At 33.9% G+C, this 22,574-nt stretch overlaps 1 protein-coding gene across 1 annotated transcript in view; it reads right to left on the bottom strand.

Annotated features, from left to right (window-relative positions):
- The window catches only part of XPR1 (xenotropic and polytropic retrovirus receptor 1), a 200,546-nt gene that overhangs the window by 31,535 nt on the left and 146,437 nt on the right, over window positions 1–22,574 (bottom strand). The window contains exon 12 of the mRNA XM_051998838.1: window positions 3,460–3,626. Within this exon, the coding sequence (XP_051854798.1) occupies window positions 3,460–3,626 (167 nt within the window). The remainder of the gene's footprint in view (window positions 1–3,459; window positions 3,627–22,574) is intronic.

The raw sequence follows: 22,574 nt of genomic DNA on the forward strand, positions 1-22,574 counted from the left end.
CTTTGCTGCCATAGCACACTGCTGGTTCATAATAAATTTGTAGTCCACTAAAATTCTTAGATTTTTTTTTTGGTGGAAGAATTGCTATCTAACCATTCACCTTTCAACTTATACTTTTGAAGTTGATTATCTGAACCCAAGTGTAAGATGTTATCTTTATCCCTAATGAGTTTCATCTTCATATTCTTCCTTGTTAAGATCCTTTTTGGAAAACTCTGACTCTATCCATCTATTTGATGAGCAAGCTATACATGCCTTAATTAAAATAACTAAGAAACAATTTAAGAAGCTTATTACAGAACCTTGGAACATTCCAGGTTTTTTCCCAGGCTGATATAAAATCATTAAAGATTTCGATTTGGGCCTGGCACTTCAAATAGGTCTGAAACCATCTAACTCTATACTGTCTAGCCCATACCACCACCTTTTCTGAAAGAACATAAAGAAAAATTATAATTTACAAAGAAATTGTTTAAATTTAGGTGGGTTATATCTACAATATTCTCCTGATCTAATTGTTCCTCAAACTTGAACATTCATTTCATATCCTCCATGAATTCATCATGCCTAGAATGTATTTTCTTCCTTCTTCCTTACCTCTGAGAATTTTTGTCTTTTTTCAAGATTTGTCTCAGATGATGCTTTTCTCACAAAGTCTTAACTCCCTTAGTTGTCAATATTTTTTCCTGGTCTAGAACATGTTCTATTATACTTAAGTTCTATTATACTTATTTTTGTCTATGTTGTATCCTCTGCACCTAGTACCATGTTTGATATATAATAGGTAGGTATTAATGAATGATTTTATTAATGACTTTTGAATTATATAGTTAAATAAAGCAAGAATTGTGTTCTCCCTTTCCTTCAAATCATTTCCAGTAGACTTTTAAGGAATAAATTTGCATTATCACTACTATGAATTGACAGCAGCACTTGGGAATATCTGAAATTTCCATAGAAAAATATTCATTCATTCAATTAAAATAGTTCTTGTAAGCCACTAAAAAAATAAAAAATGAACCAAAAGTGTATTCCTGATCTAGACCATAGGTTTTTAATCTGGTAAGAGGTGTATGGATAGATTTCAAAGGAGCCTGTGAAGGGGTATTGGGAAAAAATGAAATCTTTATTTATATTAACTTCTAACTGAAGTTTAGTATTTCTTCAATTACTGAATAACTGTTTAATTGTTTCATCAATAATATAATACAAAAACAGTCTTTTGAGAAGGGGTTCATAAACTCATGAAATTAAAAAAGGGAGTACATGACACATACAAAAGGTTAAGAACCTCTTATCTAGACAATGAGTATTAGTAAAATAAGCTAAGAAAGTCTTTATCAATATGTTTCAATCATCAAATAATATGTATTATATAGGTTTGTTTTGAGGAAAGCACTCTGTAAACTTTAAAGATCTTTAAAAAGGTGATGCATTCCTATTATTGTAACTTGCTTACTGTTTTTCTCATTGCTATTAATAACTAATAGCTAACAATTATATAGCATTTACTATGTACCAGGCATTGTGATAAATGCTTTTTTATAAATATTATCTCATTTACTACTGTGAATTTACCTTCCTCAGCCTTTCTAGAGTCACTGTTGATTCTTCCATCTTTAATCCTTCATCTATATTTGAAATAGCCCCCCTCTTTCAATTAACATCACAGCTCGAAGATTCTTCACAGTACAATGTAGACGTTTTAATGGCATTCTGACATAGCACAGGAAAGAGACCCATTTAAAAACCAAAATAAAAAACAATTCCTTTTTTACTCAATCAGTGATTTCTAAATGTTTTCTCAAAGAAGTTGTATAAAATTTTTATGGGCTCTTCCAAAGACTATTGGATGTGATGCAAAAAGACTTAAATTTATATCTCAGCTTTTCCATTTATTCAACTTGTTTCCCCTTGGACAAGTCACATAGACACTTTGGACCCCAGGTTTTTCATATGTAAATTGAAAGGACTTGACTAGATGACCTCTGAGATCCCTCATAGCTCTAAGTCCATGATTATGACAAATATATAAATCACATCCTGTTATAATGAATTCTAAGTGAATATTACAATTGTTTGGTAGATGTAATGGGATTGGTTATAAGAGCTTTGTGGGAACTTTTAAGTTTTTTTGGTTAAACCAACTTGCCTTTTCATCATATCTGATGCATTAGGATTTGATCTCTAGAATAAGAAAGCTTTAGTGAAAAGTAAAATAATATAATGGAAAAAGAGGTAGAATTGGAGTAAAAAAAATCTCGGGTTCAGGGCAGCTGGGTGGCGCAGTGGATAGAGCGCCAGCCCTGAAGTTGGGAAGATCTGAGTTCAAATCTGACCTCAGACACTGACATACATTCCCTAAATGTGTGACCCTGGGCAAGTCACTTAATCGCAGGTGCCTCAGCAAACAAACAAACAAAAAACCCAATTTGGGTTTCAACCCTAATTCTGCTACTTATTATTTTTGTGACTTGGAAAAATTTCCTAATCTAGAAACAAAGATTGACCTGGATCAACTTTTTGCTATTTTAACAAATGAAAGATGAAATGACTGAGGAAATAAAGGTTTGCTATCGATTTATTAAGCAATGAATGGCAACTGCTTAACAAACCAGGATGAGACCACTTCAGTTTAGTCCTAGACCCTGAATACAGGGGAAAACAGATTTATATACATTTAAAAACAATCAATTAAGATTATTTAATTAATTTGGGGCTTTCCGAGTGGATAGAGGGAGTAGGAAACAGGTGCAATTCCCTGAATTCTCTTAAGTGTCTGTATACAATCAAAGAAACATGAAAAAATAAATGATCAACATGGGGTTAATTTTTAGATGACATATGCTTGAGATGGACAACTGTGAGAAAATTCCTGAATCCGTCTTTGGATCTGACTAGGCTGCTGGTCAACATGTCCTTGGTTAAGGCTCTCTAAGCAGCAAATCGTGGGATCCAATTTCTTAGCCATGCAGCAAGACAACTTTCAAACAATGCAATTTTCCCAATACCCACAACAGAACAAAATTTTCTCTTATATAAGACAGAATTTGGACTAGATCCATAAGTGAACAGAAAGAGAACTAAGCTAGTTCCAGAATTGAGTCATGTGATGGAGTCAGTGGCTCATTCAATTCCCATAATTAACCACTATTCTAATTCCCTCCATTTCCCCTCATTATAGACCCTTTTTATAGTCTAGACAAATCTACAGACTCCCTAATCAGGATCATAATTTTAAATGTAAAAAACACAGCAGATTGTAAAGGAAATCAATGATATTGAAATAAGAATGTAATTTTTTTAACCATCTAAGTTTTATGGATCTCAAAAACTGATCCACAGACCCCAGATTAAGACTCTCTAGCCTAATCTCTTTCAAATTTAAATACATGATTTCTGATACCTTATCATGTCCTGATAAAAGTTTTTACAAACAAGAGCATTACAAGTACATACCTTTTGGGGGTAGACAATTTCTTCCCTAAGGAAGGTATTTTCCCCAGCATTCCTATCAAAGAGACCCCAATCCATCTTCAGATCCCAGAAGAGAGTATAGCAGGAGCTGATGACATAGAAGACAATCCAAAGATAAAAGAACACAGAGGAATCTGAGTGATCTCGAGCTGAGGGGAAAAAAGAATAGGAAGAGAGGAATAGAAGAAAAATAAGCAGATTTTAATAACAATTATTCATTAATTCCTAATAATCAATATCATAATTCTTTACCAAGTTCTCATAAAAGGTCAATGAAAGAAACTTTTCATTTAATAGAGCAATTGCTTAATGAAGGCCAGATAACAAGAATCATTCAAATGAGTAAGGGTTTTATACATACATACATGTGTGTGTGTATATATATATATATATATGCATGTATAAATATACAAATACATATATACACATATACAGAGAGAGAGAGAGAGAGAGAAAGAGAGAGAGAAATCGAGAGAAAAAGAGAGAGACACAGAGAGGGAGAGAAAGAAAAGAGAGAAAAAGAGAGAGAGAAGAGAGAGAGAAAGAGAGAGAGACAGAGAAAGAAAAAAAAGAAAAAGAGAGAGAGAGAGAGAGAGAGAGAGAGAGAGAGAGAGAGAGAGTGAGTGAGTTTTTGGAAGCTCTTTGCTATGTATCAACACAAAAACAAAATTCAAACACTACTCTGTAGGGTAGAAAAATATTATTTTCATTCTACCAGAAGATGGCAACTTAAGATAAAGAAAAAGTCTAAAATTCTTTTGACAATAAAATCACTGATAACACTGTTTGGTTTAAGGAACTTTTAGACTGTTTCTATTATGTACAGAACAGCAGACCTTTCATGTACTTAGTATCTTTTTGTAGTGTAGGCAAATAGACCACATTCTAAATTTAGATTAAACTGCAGGGAAAGTGAAAATAGAAATAGACTGATAGAGAAAACAGAATTTTCTATATTCATGACTTCATCTTTTAAGTTAATGACAGCATCTTATAGCAACTTTTCTTTGAGTTTACTTTGTGATACACACAAAATCTTTTTATTATACTATTATACTACTATACTATATACAGTTTATACACTGTCAGAAGAATTGCAATATGCATTGGTAGTGCTCATGTTAATGAAATCATAAAAGTCACTGACATATTGAAATATAATTTATTATATACTCAATTGGAGAAATAAAATGTTAAATAAATACTACTGAATCCTTCAGAGGCATACTGTTCTCAAATGTTTCACACCATAGAATGCAAGTTTTAGAACTATCACTTAAAAATGTTGCCAGTGATTCTATATTGTTTTTCTAATATGAAAACAGGCACAAATATACTATTTATACTAAATTTAAACTGGATATCTAATCAAAGAATTAAAAAATTAAAATGAGACAGAATCTGTCACAACTTAGTCATAATGTTTTTCATTTGACATGTGCCAAGATTCAAATATAATGGATATATTCAAATGTCACCAAAAATAGATGTGATAAAAATAGGAGACGGAGTGTAGTGGTGCAAATGGTATTCTTAAAGATAAAACGGAAGAGATGTGATAGGCAGAAGCAATCTAGCACAAGACCATAGCAGTCAATAAGCCTAAGGGCTCCAAATACTGAGATAAGAAACAAACTATGAGACAAAAACTGCTGGGAAAACTGGAAAGAAATCTTAGAAGACTAACATTTCGTACCACATAGAACAATACGTTCTAAAAAGATACGTGACCTACATATAAAGATCACATAATAAATAAGAGGGGCCAGGAAGGAGATGACTTCATAACCATGGACAGAGAGGAAAAGAGTTCTTATCTAAGCAAGGAATAGGGAAAATCATAGGAAATAAAATAAACAATTTTAGTAATACAAAATTAGCTATTTTATGAACAAACAAAATCACTGCCTTGGCTCTAGATGGGAATCACTTAAAGAGGGATTTTTTTTTTTTTTTTGATAACAAATTTCTCTGATAAAAGTTCAATATTTAAGGGTTAGGGAACAGGTCAAATATATAGCAAGAACCATTCCCTAATAGATGAATGGTTTAAATATATGAAAAGGCATTTCTGAAAAGAAAATAAATCACTAGCAATATCATAAATGCAAATCTCAACAATTTTAAAGGTACATGTATATAAAAATATTTGGTGCAGGAAAGACTGGAAACAAAAGGCATGCTAATTAATTAAGGAACAAATTATGGTAAGAGAATGTAATTTAATCTTATTGCACTATGACATGATGAAAAGGATGAATTCAGAATCCTAGAAGAACTTGTATGAACAGATTCAGACTAAACAAGAATTAGGAGAGCAACCTATGACTAAAATTACATAAAGTCAAGTTATTATCAAAGACTTAGCTGACCTGCAATGAGTGCTAAGGTCACAGATGAAACATATTTCCCACTTTTGGTATAGACTGATCATACCAGTGAAACATAAAACTCTTTTGCTGACTACACTTCTTATAAGACAGAAGAAACTATAGGGAGGCAATGACAGCAATACTTAGAAAAAGGAAGAAAAGATCACCAATAAACCATTAAAAAATAAACCAAAAAAAGAAGAAATTTCAAAAGATGACATCAAGGAGCAAGAAAGTATTGAAATTATCACTAAACTAAAATTGAATTATAAATTCTACCAAGCATAATGTGGTACTAATACCTAAACTAGGCAGAGTCAAAACAGAACAAAAAAATTACAGACCAATCTTTCCTAGTGAATATCAATGCACAAATTTTAAATAAATTATGAGCAAAGAGATTACAGCAATGTATCAGCAAGATAATACACTGTGATCAAATGGGATTTATACCAGGGATACAGAGCTAGTGCAATATCAGGAAAACTATTACCATAATTGACCATATCAATAACAAAATCAAGAGAAATCATATGATAAACTCAATAGATGCAGAAAAAGCTTCTGACGAAAAACAACTACCATTACTATTAAATACACTAGCAAGATAGGGACAAAGGGAGCTTTCCTAAAAATAAAAGATTATCTATCTGAAACTAACATCAAGTATTATTTATAATGGAGAGAAACTGGACACATTCCCAATAAGATCAGGGGTAAAATAAGGATGCCCATTATCACTACTATGAATACCAACTAGAAATGCTGATTTTGGCAATAAGAAAAAGAAATGAAAGGAATTAGAATAAACAATGAGGAAATAAAACTCACTCTCTGCAGAGAATATTATGATATACTTAGAGAATCCTAGAAAATCATCCAAAAACCTACTGGAAACAATTAATTGCTTTAGCTAAGTTGCAAGATATACAATAAACCCACACAAATCATTAGCATTTCTATATATGACTGACAAAGCCCATCAGCAAGAGATAGAAAGAGAAATTCCATTTAAAATTACTGTAGACAAAATAAAATACTTGGGGGTCTATGTGTCAAGACAAATCCAATATGAACACAATTACAAAACACTTTTCACATAAAATTAGATCTAAACATTTGTAAACATACCAATATAATAGCATCATAATAAAAATGACAATTCTGCTTAAGTTGATCTACCTGTTCAGTGCCACGCCAATCAAACTGACAAAAATTATTTTATAGAATTAGAAAAAATAATAACAAAATTCATTTGGAAGAATAAAAGGTCAAAAATATCAAGAGAATTAATGAAAAAAAAAATACAAAAGATGGTGGCTTAGCAGCACCACACCTAAAACTATATTATAAAGCAACAATCATAAAAACCATTAAATGGCTAAGAAACAGAGTGGTGAATCAGTGAAATAGATTAGATACACATCTAGACACAATAATCAAGGCCTAAAGTAATCTAGTATTTGACAAGCTTCCAAACTTCAGCTTCTGGTATAAGAACTCACTATTTGACAAAAATTTCTGGGAAAACTGGAAAATAATATGTCACAATCTTGGCATAGACTCACATCTCACACTCCATACCAAAATATGGTCAAAATGGATTAATGATTTGGGTATAAAGGATGATGCCATAAACAAACAAAAAATAATTTACCTATCAGATCTTTGGAGAAGGAAGGAATTTATGACCAAAGAAGAACTAAAGAACATTATGAAAGGCAAAGTGGACAACTTTGATTACATGAAATTAAAAAAGTTTTGCACAAACAAAACCAAGAGAAACAAGATTAAAAGGAAAGTACAAAGCTGGGAAAAAAATCTTTATAGCCAATGTTTCTAATAAAGGTCTCATTTTTTTAAAAATATATTTTTAAAAATAACTTTTTATTGACAGAACCTGCCAGGGTAATTTTTTACATTATTCCTTGTACTCACTTCTGTTTCGATTTTTCCCCTCCCTCCCTCCACCCCCTCCCCTAGATGGCAAGCAGTCCTATACATGTTAAATATGTTGCAGTATCTCCTAGATACAATATATGTGTGCAGAACCGAACAGTTCTCTTGTTGCACAGGGAGAATTGGATTCAGAAGGTATAAATAACCCGGGAAGAAAAACAAAAATGCGAGCAGTTTATATTCATTTTCCAGTGTTCTTTCTTTGGGTGTAGCGGCTTCTGTCCATTCTTGATCAATTGAAACTGAGTTAGATCTCTTTGTCGAAGAGATCCACTTCCATCAGAACCTCAAACAGTATCGTTGTTGAGGTATATAATGATCTCCTGGTTCTGCTCATTTCACTCAGCCTCAGTTCATGTAAGTCTCTTCAGGCCTCTCTGTATTCATCCTGCTGGTCATTTCTTACAGAACGATAATATTCCATAACGTTCATATACCAAAATTTACTCAACCATTCTCCAATTGATGGGCATCCATTCATTTTCCAGTTTCTAGCAACTACAAACAGGGCTGCCACAAACATTTTGGCACATACAGATCCCTTTCCCTTCTTTAGTATCTCTTTGGGATAGAAGCCCAGAAATAAAACTGCTGGATCAAAGGGTATGCACAGTTTGATAACTTTTTGGACATAATTCCAGATTGCTCTCCAGAATGGTTGGATTCATTCACAACTCCACCAACAATGCATCAGTGTCCCAGTTTTCCCGCATCCCCTCCAACATTCATCATTATTTTTTCCTGTCATCTTAGCCAATTTGACAGGTGTGTAGTGGTATCTCAGAGTTGTCTTAATTTGCATTTCTCTGATCAATAATGATTTGGAACACTCTTTCATATTATGAGTGGAAATAGTTTCAATTTCATCATTTGGAAATTGTCTGTTCATATCCTTTGAAAGGTCTCATTTTTAAAGTATATTAAGAACTATGACAAATTTATAAGAATACAAGTAATTCCCCAATTAATAAATGGTCAAAGGATATGAACAATTTTTAGATTACAAAATTAAAGCTATCTAAACTATATGAAAAAATGCTTTAAATCACTATTGACTAGAGAAATACAAATTAAAACAACTCTGAGGTACCATCTCACACTTCTCAGATTGGCTAAAATGACAAGAAAAGATAATGATAAATGTTGGGGGGGATGTGGGAAAACTGGGACACTAATGTATTGTCAATGGGGTCGCAAAATGATTCAACCATTACGGAGAACAATCTGGAACTATGCTCAAAGGGCTATAAAACCCTTTGACCCAGCAATACCATTACTGGGTCTGTATCCCAAGGAAATCATAAAGGAGGGAAAAGGACCCACATGTGCAAAAATATTTGTAGCAGCTGTTTTTGCAGTAGTAAAGAATCAGAAAATGAGCAGATGCCCATCAATTGGGGAATGGCTGAACAAATTGTGGTATATGAGATAATGGAATATTACTGTTCTATAAAAAATGACCAAAAGCTGATTTTAGAAAGGTTTGGAAAGATTTACATGAATTGATACTGAGTGAAATAAGCAGAACTAGAAATACATTGTACACAATGACAGCAAAAATGTGAGATGATCAACTATGAAAGACTTGATTCTTCTCAATAGTTCAATGACCCAAAGCAATCTCAATAGGCTTTGGACAGAAAATGCCATCTGCATTCAGAAAAAGAACTAAGGAGACTGAATGTAAATGAACATGTTATGCTTACTTCTTTTTGTTGATGTTGTTTTTTTAATCTCTCCCATAATTTTTCCTTTTGCTCTGATTTTTCTCTCCCAACATGATTTATAAAGCAATGCGTGTTAAAAAAAAATAAACAAATTTACTAGAACAAAATTGAATTATTAAAAAAAGCTGTCTATAAAGAAATTTCATGGTTTCATATACAGTTCTATTTTTCTATTCTTTATATAGGGAAACATTAACATTTGTAACTTCTACAAAAATTTTTTTAAAAAAAATTCAACATTCTAGACTTGTTTTTATTATGTAAACACTTTCCTTTCTTGTCAAAAGATGAATTCTTCTGAGTCATATTCAGACTAGTTATTTATGGTTGTCTCCATTTTATAAATCTAAGGAAATCTATTAATTTGGCTCAGTCAGAAAATGTTTGGGCAAATTGTCATTTTATGTTTGCTGAGAGACCTAAGGAATAAGTGAATAACATCTTTTAACATTGAGCAGCTCAATTTCCTTTCAAAAAGAATCTTGCAGTTTTACTATGTCGAGGTTTACAAAGACAAAATTACAAACAAAACACATATACTTTAGCATACCACTCATCTAGCTAAGTACTTTCCCAAAGCAAACACTCACAAAAGAAGATATATTTTAAAAATGTTACCACAATGCCATGCTGTGATACAAACTAGCATTTTGTTTTCTAGCAGGGAAAAGAGCATTAAAGAGAAAAATGTAGCAAGAATCGAGATTTCCCAGTTGAGTTTTCTGAAGCAAAATTCAAATATTACTACTGTTTAAAGTTATTTTTTTCATTTTACCTGTTGATGGACAATTAACTATAAACTATAATAGGAGGGAAGGAAGTGGGGAAAAAAGATTTTTTAAAACTGCAATTAGATGAGTAATTTCTGAAAAATAAGTAACAACTTAATGGAATGGACTGATTTTTAGAAATTTAGAGATTCTTAAAACTGGAAGTAACTGTAATAAGTTCATTTCATTTAACACTCATTTAACCATTTAAATTAAGGAACCCGAGGTTCACAACAGTTAAGTAATTTGTATTACATAGCTGGTTAGAAGAATACTTAGAATTCATTCTGCTCATCGAATGTATTGCATGATTCTTCAAAAGCACCTCAATGATTACTTTTCTTTCTCAAGCCTATTTTACTACATATTAAACAAACAATACCCCATAGGTTTCAAAACAAACTAAACTCTGAATATCTCAAGAGTTCATTTTTAGTCCCCTAAAAATGCTGAAATGACGTTTTACTCTATGATATTCTTTATGTTTTGGCCTGATTTAATCTGCATCCTTCCTTTTTACCTACATTTGATCTTTCTGTTCTTCTCAAAACTTTTGTGTAATATTATCCTTTCTTCATCTGCCTTCATTGGCATTTGGATAATGCACAGAAAATAGCATATTGCTCTAGGCAAGCAATTATATCTTAATTTCTGCTGGCAAAATCTAGTAACCCACTTCAGTTGAAGCTCAGGAGGACAGAAAATCAAATCATTGCTACTCTATTGTAAGCTTCATTTATTACAAACCTGCTACTTTAGAAACACAAATGATTGAAGAATTCTGCATCGACAAATTCCTTTTTGGATGATAAAATGACAGAATAAATTAGAAGAAAGTACTAAAAAAAAAAAAAAAAAAAAAAAAAAAAAAAAAAAAAGGTTCCTGTCAGTCAGTAACCTGGTTTTTAAAAGTATCTTTAAAAAGTCAGGCGCTAGGAACATAAAGGTCAAAAACTGTGCTCTCAGTTGTGTGCAAACAAGCTATATACAGTATAAATTGGGAATATTATCAAAGAGAAGATATCAAAAAAACTGGCAAAGGATGGCCTTTCTCCTTGCTAAAGTAAATCCCTCAATATACATGCTTAATCCCTTTCCATCTTTTCTAGCAGATTGCCTGCACTCATTTCCAGTTTCTCTAATCTTCATGTAATTTCTCCATATCCAGCAACTCCTTCCTAGATACCTACAAACATACCCATGTATATCCCATCCCTAAAAAACCCTCACTTGATCAAACTATCCCTGTTGGTTGCCATTCTGCATCTCTATTTTTCTTCTCACTGAAACTTGTTGAAAAAAACATTTACACTTGCTGCTTCTTCCACTCCTCTCATTCGATTATAAACCTTTTCAGTCTGTTCTTCATTCAAATGAAACTGCTTTCAACTTGTCAATTTATTTTTTAAAACTTCCTAATGTTTTTCCCTTCTTTTCTTCTCTGGACATGGACAGAACTTTTCATTGTTAAGTCCTTTGGAATGTCATGGATCACTGCACTGATCAGAGTAGCTAAGTCTTTTACAGTTGATTCTTTATACAGTATTGCCATTACTGTGTTCAATCTTCTCTTGGTTTTGCTCAGTTCACTTTGCAATAAGTCCCCCAGGTTTTTCTGAAACCACTCCCCTTGTCATTTCTTATACTTGAGTATTTCATTACAATCATGTGCCCCAACTTATTTAGCCAATCACCAAATGAAAGGCATTTTAATTCCCAATTCTTTGCCACTACATACACAAAAAAAAGCTGCCATAAATATCTTGGTAGGTAAAGATCTTTTTCTTTTGATCTCTGTTGTACAGATCTACTAGTGGTATTGTTAGGCCAAAAGGTATGCATTTTTATAGCCCTTTTGGTATGATTCCAAAGTGTTCTCTAGAATGGTTGGACTATTTCACGGATGCATCAACAATGTACTACAGTCTTTATTTTCCACAGCTCCTCTAGCATTTGTCATTTTCCTTTTCTGTCATATTAGCCAATCTGAAAGGTGTGAGGCAGTACCTCAGAGTTGTTTTAATATGCATTTCTCTAATCAATAGTGATTCAGAGCATATTTCATGTAACTATTGATAGCTTTGATTTCTTCTTCTTTTTAAAAAATTAATTAATTTGCAAGGCATATGCATGGGTAATTTTTCAGCATTGACCCTTGCAAAACCTTTTGTTCCAAATTCTCCTCCCTCCCTCCCCCCAATCCCCTATCTGGCAGGTAGTTCAATACATGTTAAATATGTTGAAATACATGTTAGATCTAGTATATGTATAATATTTATACAGTTATCTTGCTGCACAAGAAAAATCAGATCAAGAAGGAAGGAAAAAAAACCGAGAAAGAAAACAAAATGCAAGCAAATAACAACAGAGAGAGTGAGAATGCTATGTTGTGTTTCACACTCTGTTTCCACTGTTCTCTCTCTGGGTGTAGATGATTCTCTTCATTACTGCACAAGTGGTATCCTCTCATCGTTGAAGAGAGCCACGTCTGTCAGAATTAACTGTTGTATAGTCTTGTTGTTGCATGTATAAATGATCTCCTGGTTCTGCTCAGTTCATGTAAATCTCTCCAAGTCTCTCTGACATCATCCTGCTGGTTGTTTCTTACAGAACAATAATATTCCATAACATTCATATTCCACAACTTAGCCAACCATTCTCCAATCGATGGGTATTCTTTCAGTTTCCAATTTCTTGCCACTACAAAAACGGCTTTTGCCAAAAAAAATTTTTTTTGCACACGTGGGTCCCTTTCCCTCCTTTAAGATTTCTTTGGGATGTAAGCCCAGTAGTAATACTGCTGGATTAAAGGATATGCACAGTTTTCAGCATAGTACAAATTACTCTCCAGAATGGTTAGATCTGTTCACAGTTCCACCCACAATGTATCAGTGTCCCAGTTTTCCCACATCCACTCCAACTTTTATCATTATCGTTTCCTGTCATTTTAGCCAATCTGACAGGTATGTAGTGATATCTCAGACTCGTCTTAATTTGCATTTCTCTGATCAATAGTGATTTGGAACACCCTTTCATATGACTAGAAATAGTTTCAATTTCTTCATCTGAAAATTGTCTGTTCTTTGATTTCTTCTTCTGAAAAGTGCCTGTTCACATCCTTCAACTATCATTTGGCTATTATTTTTAGAAATTTAGCTCAGTTTATCAGTGAAATTTATTGTAAGATTCCTCCAGTCTCTTAGTTTCCTTCTAAATGTGATGCATTGATTTTGTTTGTAATAATGAATTTTTAAAAGTGTAACTCACTTTTTATCATGTTAAAATGAATCTGTGAAGGCAGAGTCTATTTAAACCACCATGTACATATTGTAAAACATAACTGCTTTGACATGTCATTATAACTGAGCTTCCATACATGAGCTTCTATACATGAGAATAAGTTGAAATGTTTGTATCTTCCAGCTTCTGCTAACTCTGAGGACTAAAAACATGTAATCCTGGTAAACAGGAACAGATGCCTCTATCTGAACCTATTTTCCTACTGGTAGCCCCCTAGCAACAAAATAAATGTCATGGTCTTGGAAAGTTGAAGGATATTCATTGAGCTTTTCAAATGCAAATTCCATTTGCCTTTGCCCAATGAGGGTGACCTCAGAAAACAAGATCTCTTTCAATATTTTTCTGACGAACAACTGACCAGTTTCTCTAAAGGACTAAAGAATGAATATAGAGTTATTCTGCATCTTAAAGTCTTCCTGACACTTCAGTAGGATTCCTGCCTTCAACATGTTGAGCCAGAACTCATCATTTCCTCCCAATAATCTTGCAATTGCTAAAATTACTGGTCTTTTTTTTCTCAATCCTCATCCTTCTTGACCTACCTGCAAAATATGAAACAGTTAATCAATATTTTTCCTAAATATTTTCTCTTCTCTAGGTTTTTTGACCATGGTCTCTTCTAGTTTTTCTATCTGTATAGACTCCTTTCATCTTCATTCAGATCACATTCACTAATAGTGGGTATCCTCAAGGCTCAATCTTACAACCTCTTCTCTTCTAAACTATCTCCCTTGGTAATCTCATTAGCTCCCATAGGTTGATTTCTCATCTCTATGCAGATGACGTCGAGTCCTTGCAAGCTCTAGTATCTCTCTAGTTACAGTTCTGTATCACCAACTTCTTATTAGTTATCTCAAATTCAGAATGTCCAAAAAATTGAACATATTATCTCTCCTCCTCTACCCCTGAAATATCCACTCTCCTCAACTTTCCTGTTACTCTTGAGGACATCACCAAATTCTAGTTACTCAGGCTTTCAACTTCAGCATCATTCTACCTCCACACTTAACTCCCCTATTCAATCTGCTGCCAAGACTTCTCATATAAGTCCTTTGCTCCGCCTTGCACTGCCAATGTCTTGTTGCAGGCCTTCATCATCTCCCAGCTGTACTTGGGGTTTGTGTCTCTACCTCAAGTCACTTCCCACTTTTCTACTGAGCTGGGACATGACTTTATTAAAGTGAAAGTCTCATGTCACCTCTCATGATTCTTTTTGTTTTAAATTAAACTTCATTTTTTGTTTGAATCAGCAAAAATTTGGTATTTCTTCTTCCTCTTCTACCTCTCAAATTGAGAAGGGAAGGAAAAAAAAAAAAACCCTTGTTACCAACATGAATAATCAGGCATTTTTTTTTCTACTGACCATATCCAAAAGAATTATTGGTGTATGTGTATGTGCGAGAATGTACTTATGTGTCTCATTCTGCACTCTTGAGTCTTTCACCTTTCCATCAGGAAGTAGATATAGCATGTTTCATCATTAGTCCTCTAGAATTAGGGTTAGTCACTATGACTAAATTTTTCAAAGTTGTTTGTCTTTACACTGTTGTTATTGTATTCCTTCTCAGCATTTCTTACAGTGCAATAATGTCCTATCACACTTATATTCCATAATCTGTTCAGCCATTCACCAATTGATGGGTACTTCTCAGAATACTATTTTTTGCCCTCCAAAAAGTTCTATTTTTGTATGAACTTACTTTATTTTGCTCAAAACCATTTTGAACTTACCCTCCAATTTCTCCTTTCTCTCCTATTTACCTGTTGAGGGAAATATATTTCTGTAGCAATTGTTGGTTATATGTATTCTTCCTTCCATTGACTAGACCAAATGAAAATGAGGTTCAAGCATTAGCTGTGCTTCTCCCTCCATAGTATGGTAAGATTTACCCTCATTTTCCTCTTCCTCTAGTTTTATTCCTCCTCTTCTCATTCCATTCTTCTTTTAAGATCTTCAATTCATAAAATAATGAATCCCAATCTAATTATACTTCCTCTATGACTCTGATGACAGCATTTGTAGTTGATACATATATCATCTCCCTATATTTAAAGATGTTTATTCTTTTTACATTATGATTGTTCATTTATATTTATCTTTTTATGTTTCTCTTCACTCCTATGATTGAATATATGTAATGTTGAATTCTATATAGTGTTGGTCTTTTCATCAAAAATACTGAGAAGTCCTCCACAGAACAATTTCTACCCCAGTAGGATTATATTCAGTTCTGCTAAGTTATTCTTGGTTGTAAACCTGTATCTTTTGTCCTCTAGAATATCATGTCACAAGTTCCTTTAGAGTAATAGCTAATAAGTGTGTGTGATCTTGACTATGACTCTCGGTACTTGAATTCTTTCTTTTGGGCTACTTGGAATATTTTTTCCTTTGGACTTGGAAGCTCTGAATTTTGGTTATGATGTTTTCAGGAGTTTTCATTTTGAATTTTTTTCAGGAGGTAATTAGTGGATTCCTCCTATTTTCACTTTACCATCTTGTTCTGAGAGATCTGCGTAGTTTGAGGATTTTTTGAAATAGAACATCTATGTTCTTTGTTTTTGGTAATAATGTTCAGATAGTCCAATGATTTAAAAATTTTTTCCCTCCATGATCAGTTTTCCAAGTCAATTGCTTTTGTTATGAGATACCTTTCATTTTTTATTTTTCAGGGTTTTTTTTTTTATACTTGTTTTTGATATATTGTGTTGTCTCAAAGCACCATTGGCTTCCTTTTGGTACATTCTAATTTGGGGGAGGGGGTTGCTGTTTGGGCAAAATTTCACATCTCTTATATTAAGTAAATTCTTTCTTCTACTACTCTAGTGCTCACATTTCATTTACAGAATTTTAAAATACTTTTAAAAACATTTTTTATCTTTTTTTCATAACATGACTAATGTGGAAATGTTTAATATGACAAAACAAAATTATTTGTTTTCTCTCTTCCAAGAATTCTAGTTCAATTTGTGCCCAAAGCTATTGTTTCTTTAAAATTTTCTTTTGGATGCTTTAAAGTTATTCTTTTCTTCTGAATTTTTTTCTTGAGCATCCCTGTAACAACAATAACTTTATATGGTGGGACTGAATTTTGTTGTTGTTGTTTGCTTATTCTTTCAGATTACTTCCTGACCATGGATTTGATGTTAAAGCAAGGTTCTCTGTATTTCTGGAGCAAAAGTTTCAGCTGGTTTTGTTTTGGCTTTCATGGGGTATTGAATTTTGTGGTATCCTAGGACTTTAGGAACAATTTAGTCTGGGGACCTGAAAGTTTTCAGTGCCTCTAAAGTGGCCTGAAGTAGAGCAAAGTCTCATTTCCACCCCCCTCCCCCCCTCCCCTCGATTTCTGCAAGTTCTTGACCTGAATTTGGGTCTCACCAACAGTAGACTATTGCTGGACTCAGCCTAAAATATCAGCTAGTTGAGAAGCTCTGTAGTTTATGCCTAGGTTATTCCTTCATACAAATCTGAAAGCTAGAAATGAGACCCGCACTGGGCAATAGAACTGTCAATTGAAACCTATTTTTGTAACTGGCACAAAGTAGGGTTCTTCTATGAACCTTTTCATGGGACCTATTTTTATACTGTTTCACAGCTTCTCCTTGCATTTTAAATGTTCCCTTTCCCCTGTCCCATCTACCTCTTTTACACATTCTGTTTTCTCTACCATAGTCATTTCAACAAGACTCAAATGATTCCTATGAAATAAAATCTGCCTCTTCATAGTGGATATCCTGTTCCTTCTGCTTGTTGCCTAATTTTTTGTTTTGTGCGAAACATTCTGAGACAATGGCTTTTATTACTAACCAAAATCTCCATCTTCTACATCAGTAACTTGATAATAAGATTTCAAAATAACAAGTACCTCTACTTCTCTAGGCCTCAGTTTCCTTTTATTTAAAAAAAAAGTTTTATTGATGTGTTTTACTTTTACATTACAATTACAGGTTACTCTGTTTTGAGAGAATTCACTCGTAATAAAGTAAAACAATTAAGTAGAACTAATAATAGATAGGCTTAATCTGAAAATGTATGAAACATTTTATATTTATAGGATCCACTCAAATACGCTATTAAAAATAATTAACAGTGCCAAAATGTTTGTGGCAGCCCTGTTTGTAGTGGCCACAAACTGGAAAATGAATGGATGCCCATCAACTGGAGAATGATTGAGTAAATTGTGGTATATGAATGTTATGGAATATTATTGTTCTGTAGGGAATGACCAGCAGGATGAATACAGAGAGGACTGGCGAGACTTACATGAACTGATGCTAAGTGAAATGAGCAGAACCAGGAGATCATTATATACCTCAACAACAATATTGTATGAGGATGTATTCTGATGGAAGTGGATTTCTTCGACAAAGAGATCTAACTCAGTTTCAATTGATCAAGGATGGACAGAAGCAGCTACACCCAAAGAAAAGACACGGAAATGAATATAACTGCTTGCATTTTTGTTCTTCTTCCCGGGTTATTTATACCTTCTGAATCCAATTCTCCCTGTGCAACAAGAGAACTGTTCAGTTCTGCACACATATATTGGATCTAGGATATATTGTAACCTATTTAACATGTATAGGACTGCTTGCCATCTGGGGGAGGGGGTGGAGGGAAGGAGGGGAAAAATTGGAACAGAAGAGAGTACAAGGGATAATGTTGTAAATAATTACCCTGGCATGGGTTCTGTCAATAAAAAGTTATTTAAAAAATAAATATAAATAAAAATAATTAACAAATCTATCTTATTTCTCCCTCCTATAGCCGCAATCATTGGGGGGAAGGGGGGAGGAGAAGGAGAGAAGAACAACTAATTTCTTTTAATAAACACATGCAGTCAACTAAAAAAAAATTCCCTCACTGGCTTAGTCTCATTGTGCTCCTAAATGTATTACATCTGTATAATAGATAGCATATTTTATCATCAGTTCTCTGGAATAATTGATCATTGTATTGATACAGGTCTTACAATTTTTAAAGTAGTTTGTTTTTCACTGTTGCTATTGTACAAAATGTTCTTTTTCTGCTCATTTCATTTTTCATCAGTCTACAAAGTCCTTGAAATTGTTTGTGGGGCTCAATTTCCTTATTTATAAAATTAAGGGTGTGGATTCAGAGACAACTAAGGTCACTTGCAGCTTTAAATTTGTTTCTAAGATCTTAAGAGAAAGTGCTTATTGATAGGTAATCTTTTAAATGCTTCTAAGGATTTATTCAAATGTCCTGAATCTAAATAATTTAAATGTGACAGAGTGGTAAATTGGTAAATATTTAACTATCAGTTTTCCAAAAATAAAAAAATACATACTTTTTCATTTAACCTGCATTAATATTCTCTTTACCATTTTTACAAGTCTACAAAACAAATCAGAGCTGTACCATCTGCCAATTTTTGAAGTATAAATAAATGCTTATACTGAAAAGTTAACAATTAGCTCTTCTAAGCTGGTTTGAAATAGCTCCAAGCACCCTCCTTGTTACAGATAACATAATTTACAAGCAGTCTCATACAGATTTCAATGACTTATCATTTCATTGATGCAGATATTTCCTCCACTTATATGCAGATTATAACCCTCCACAAACATGTAAGGAGGAAGATTCCTCCTTTTTTTTTTAAGAAGGAAGACTCAGCATTTCATGATGAGCATTTCTAAAGTTAGGCAGATTAGTCTTTGGGAAACAGATATATAGTTTGATCTTACTCTTACATTCAAAGCACCTTCAATTTGAAGAACAAGTTAGATCCTGGATTTCACTAGCATTGTCTTTAAGAACCTGAGATCACAGCATGATAATTGTGGAAATATATATAAAGGAGTTGTTCATGTTTGACATATATTGGATTGCTTGCCATCTGAGGGAGGAGGTAGGGAAAAGGGAGAAAGAAAATTTGGAGCACAGGACTTTGCAAGTGTGGATGTTGAGGACCATCTATGCACATGTTTTGAAAATAAAAAGCTTTAAGAAAAAAAAAGGAACTTGAGATCATTTTCACACATTTTTCTATAGCACAAAACCCACAAAACAGTTAATATTGGCTTCGATAATTCAAAATGTCATCCAAATGATCTCTGAATTATTCTGTCAGAAGAAGAAAACAATTTATGTTTTCTAGCTACAATATGTAACAAACTACATTGATAATTAGTTTACTCCTTGGGAGCTTCCTGTACCTGGACTCACAGGTCCAGGTTAAAAAAAAGGTTGTGAAATAACTCCCATTAAATCTTCCACTTGTCTGCTAATCAATCAATGAACATTTACTAAGTCCTTTCCCTGTACAGGCCCTGTGGGCAGGAAGACAAAAGTGAAGCTATCCTATCAGCAGGGAAACTAATTTTCACAAAGCATCCGTTCCTTCTCCAGCTTCTTAGGTGAATATTCACTCAGGTCATACCACTAACTGTGGGGACCACTGAGGCTCTTTCCTGGACCCTCTTTTGATCTTCCCCTGTCACCATTTCACTTGATGGTCTTACTCAGCTCTAAGGATTTCAATTAACATCTTTTGCAAATGGTTCCATCTCTAATCTAACAACTCTGAATGCCAGCTAGATACTTGGTCCTAGAGTCAGGAAGACTTGAGTTCAAATCCAAGCTCAGACATTTACTAGCTGTGTAACCCTGGGCAAGTCATTTAACTACTGTCTGCCTCAGTTTCCTCAACTGTAAAATGGGGATCACAACAGCACTTACTTCACAGGATGTTTGTTGTGAGGATTGAGATCTTGGTGTCAGGGCTCTAGTAGATGCTTAATAAATGCTTATTATCTTCTTTTTCTCTCAAACTGGATGTCTCTTAACAACCACATTAAGCTCCATATTTCCAAAACTGAACTCATTCTCTTTCCTCTCTTCCTAAGTCCCCTATTACTATTAAGAGTCCCTCCCTGATCCTTCTATTCACCTAGCCTTGCAGTGCAGGTGCCAATCTCTCCTTGTCCCTCTCACCAAGAGGTAGCTGGTGGAGAGAGTTCTGGGCCTTGAGTCAGCGAGACCGGAGGTCAACTCTGGACTCAGACATTTACTAGCTTCATGACTCTAGCAATGTAATGTTTGCCTTGGTTTCCCTGTAAAACAAGGATAATACTATCACCTATTGAGCAGGTGGCAACAATAGTTGCTTTGAGGATCAAATGAGCTACCTGCTTCATTAAAAAAAGTACTGAGTGCAGTGCCTGACATGATATAGCATATCCTTCTCCCAATTCCACCCCTGTAGTGTCTCCTGCATTTGCCCCCTGCTCTCCTCTAACACTGGCCGTACCTTGGTATAGCCTAAATAAACACAAGGCAGTTTTGAGAGAGGGAACACACTAACTGCTGGATGATAAGGAAAGGCTTCATATAGAAGGAAGGGTTTGACTTAAATCTTGGAAGAGGTAAAAAGAGAATATTTGAGGCCCCATTTTATGGCTACTATAAAGGCACTGAGATAGGGGATGGAATAAACAAGATAAGGAATGGTAAGAAGGATCATTTGGCTGCACTATAGAGTGCAGAAAAGGGAAAAATATATACCATGCAGGAAGATAAATTTCACTGGGTTTGTGCCATTCCATTGTGCTACACGCACCTTCTCAGGTCACCCTACAGCTTGTCCACAGGATTTGCTTTGCTCCCACTTGGGCACCTTCCATGTCCCTCTTATCTCTTTTCCAGTCTTGGAGAACTGCTTGATGCCCTGGGACAAGACTCCCAGATTCTGAATCTTCAGGATAATGATAATCAATCTGAACTAATTCCTCAAGATGAACATCCTTTCCCCCTGTCAAATTCACCCCACTGCTGTGATTCTGAAAGCTCCACTGCCAGCTCTCTTATTTCCATCCTCATTTGACAAAGATACATCTATGTTCAGGAAAATCAAGTTGGCGGCCAAAATGAAGGCTATTACAATGGCCCAAGAATGAAGTGATGAGGCCTGCTAAGTAAATGAGCAGTAAAAAAGGGTTGTGGAGGTAAAAGCAGCAAGAATTGGCAACTGATGGATAAATGGAGAGATCAGAAAGAGGGTAGTACCCCTCTGGAAGGGGGATATATTTGTGGAAAAGATAATAAGTTCTATTTTGCACAAGTTAATTCTGAATTAGTTATGCAGGAATGAAATAGAGGAAAAAGTCAGGAAATGGACTTAGAAAATGGTTTGTGAATCATCTGCATTGAGCTAATTCCACACATTCAGTCTTTCTTGTTTCTCCAAGGTGGCAGTGAGTTTCTCTCTTAGATCCACACAGTATGTTTGTTGCTTTGTAATTCTCTGATGTACTTCTTATATAATGTTGTATAACAAAGATATCTAGGTTTGTACACTATTTTCCTGCTAGACTGTGTTTGAGAAAATACATTCTCATCTAAACTCTGCATATTCTTCAATACTTTGCACAATGCTTTCACAGTACAAATAATACATATTTATTAAATGAATTGATGTAAATAAGCTATCATCACAACAAAAAAAATAGTTTGTTACTAGGAATCTCTGCAAAAGAAAATTAAAACATCCAGTTTATAGCATGTTGTTATTTCAGATAATCAACATGGAAATAAACTTAATACTGAAACTTAATAGATAAGAAGCAGAACTTAATGGTTATAAGAATTACCAGGGATATGATGGGGTATTAAAGAAATATCAAAACCCTTTTCCTAAAAAAGTTTTAAAAACAGGATAACTGTTTTTGTGTAGAATTTTTTTTGGTGTAGTTTTTGTGTAGGATAACTACACAATCAGATTTATTTCAATAATACTGTCTGGAGTTAGAGGAGGGGACAATTCTCTTTCAGGGGTCATTCATTTAAACAAGCATTTATTAAATGACTACCATGTCATTGAGCACTGTGAGATTTAAAATATAGGAAAACAAAAGTCATTTCTCCTGCTTTCAAAGAGTTTACATTTCAATGGCAGGGATAGGTAAAGAGGTATAATGTACAGAAAAATAATTATGATCCAAGAAAAAAA

The sequence above is a fragment of the Antechinus flavipes genome, chromosome 4, assembly GCF_016432865.1.
Source record: "Antechinus flavipes isolate AdamAnt ecotype Samford, QLD, Australia chromosome 4, AdamAnt_v2, whole genome shotgun sequence".
NCBI lineage: Eukaryota > Metazoa > Chordata > Mammalia > Dasyuromorphia > Dasyuridae > Antechinus > Antechinus flavipes.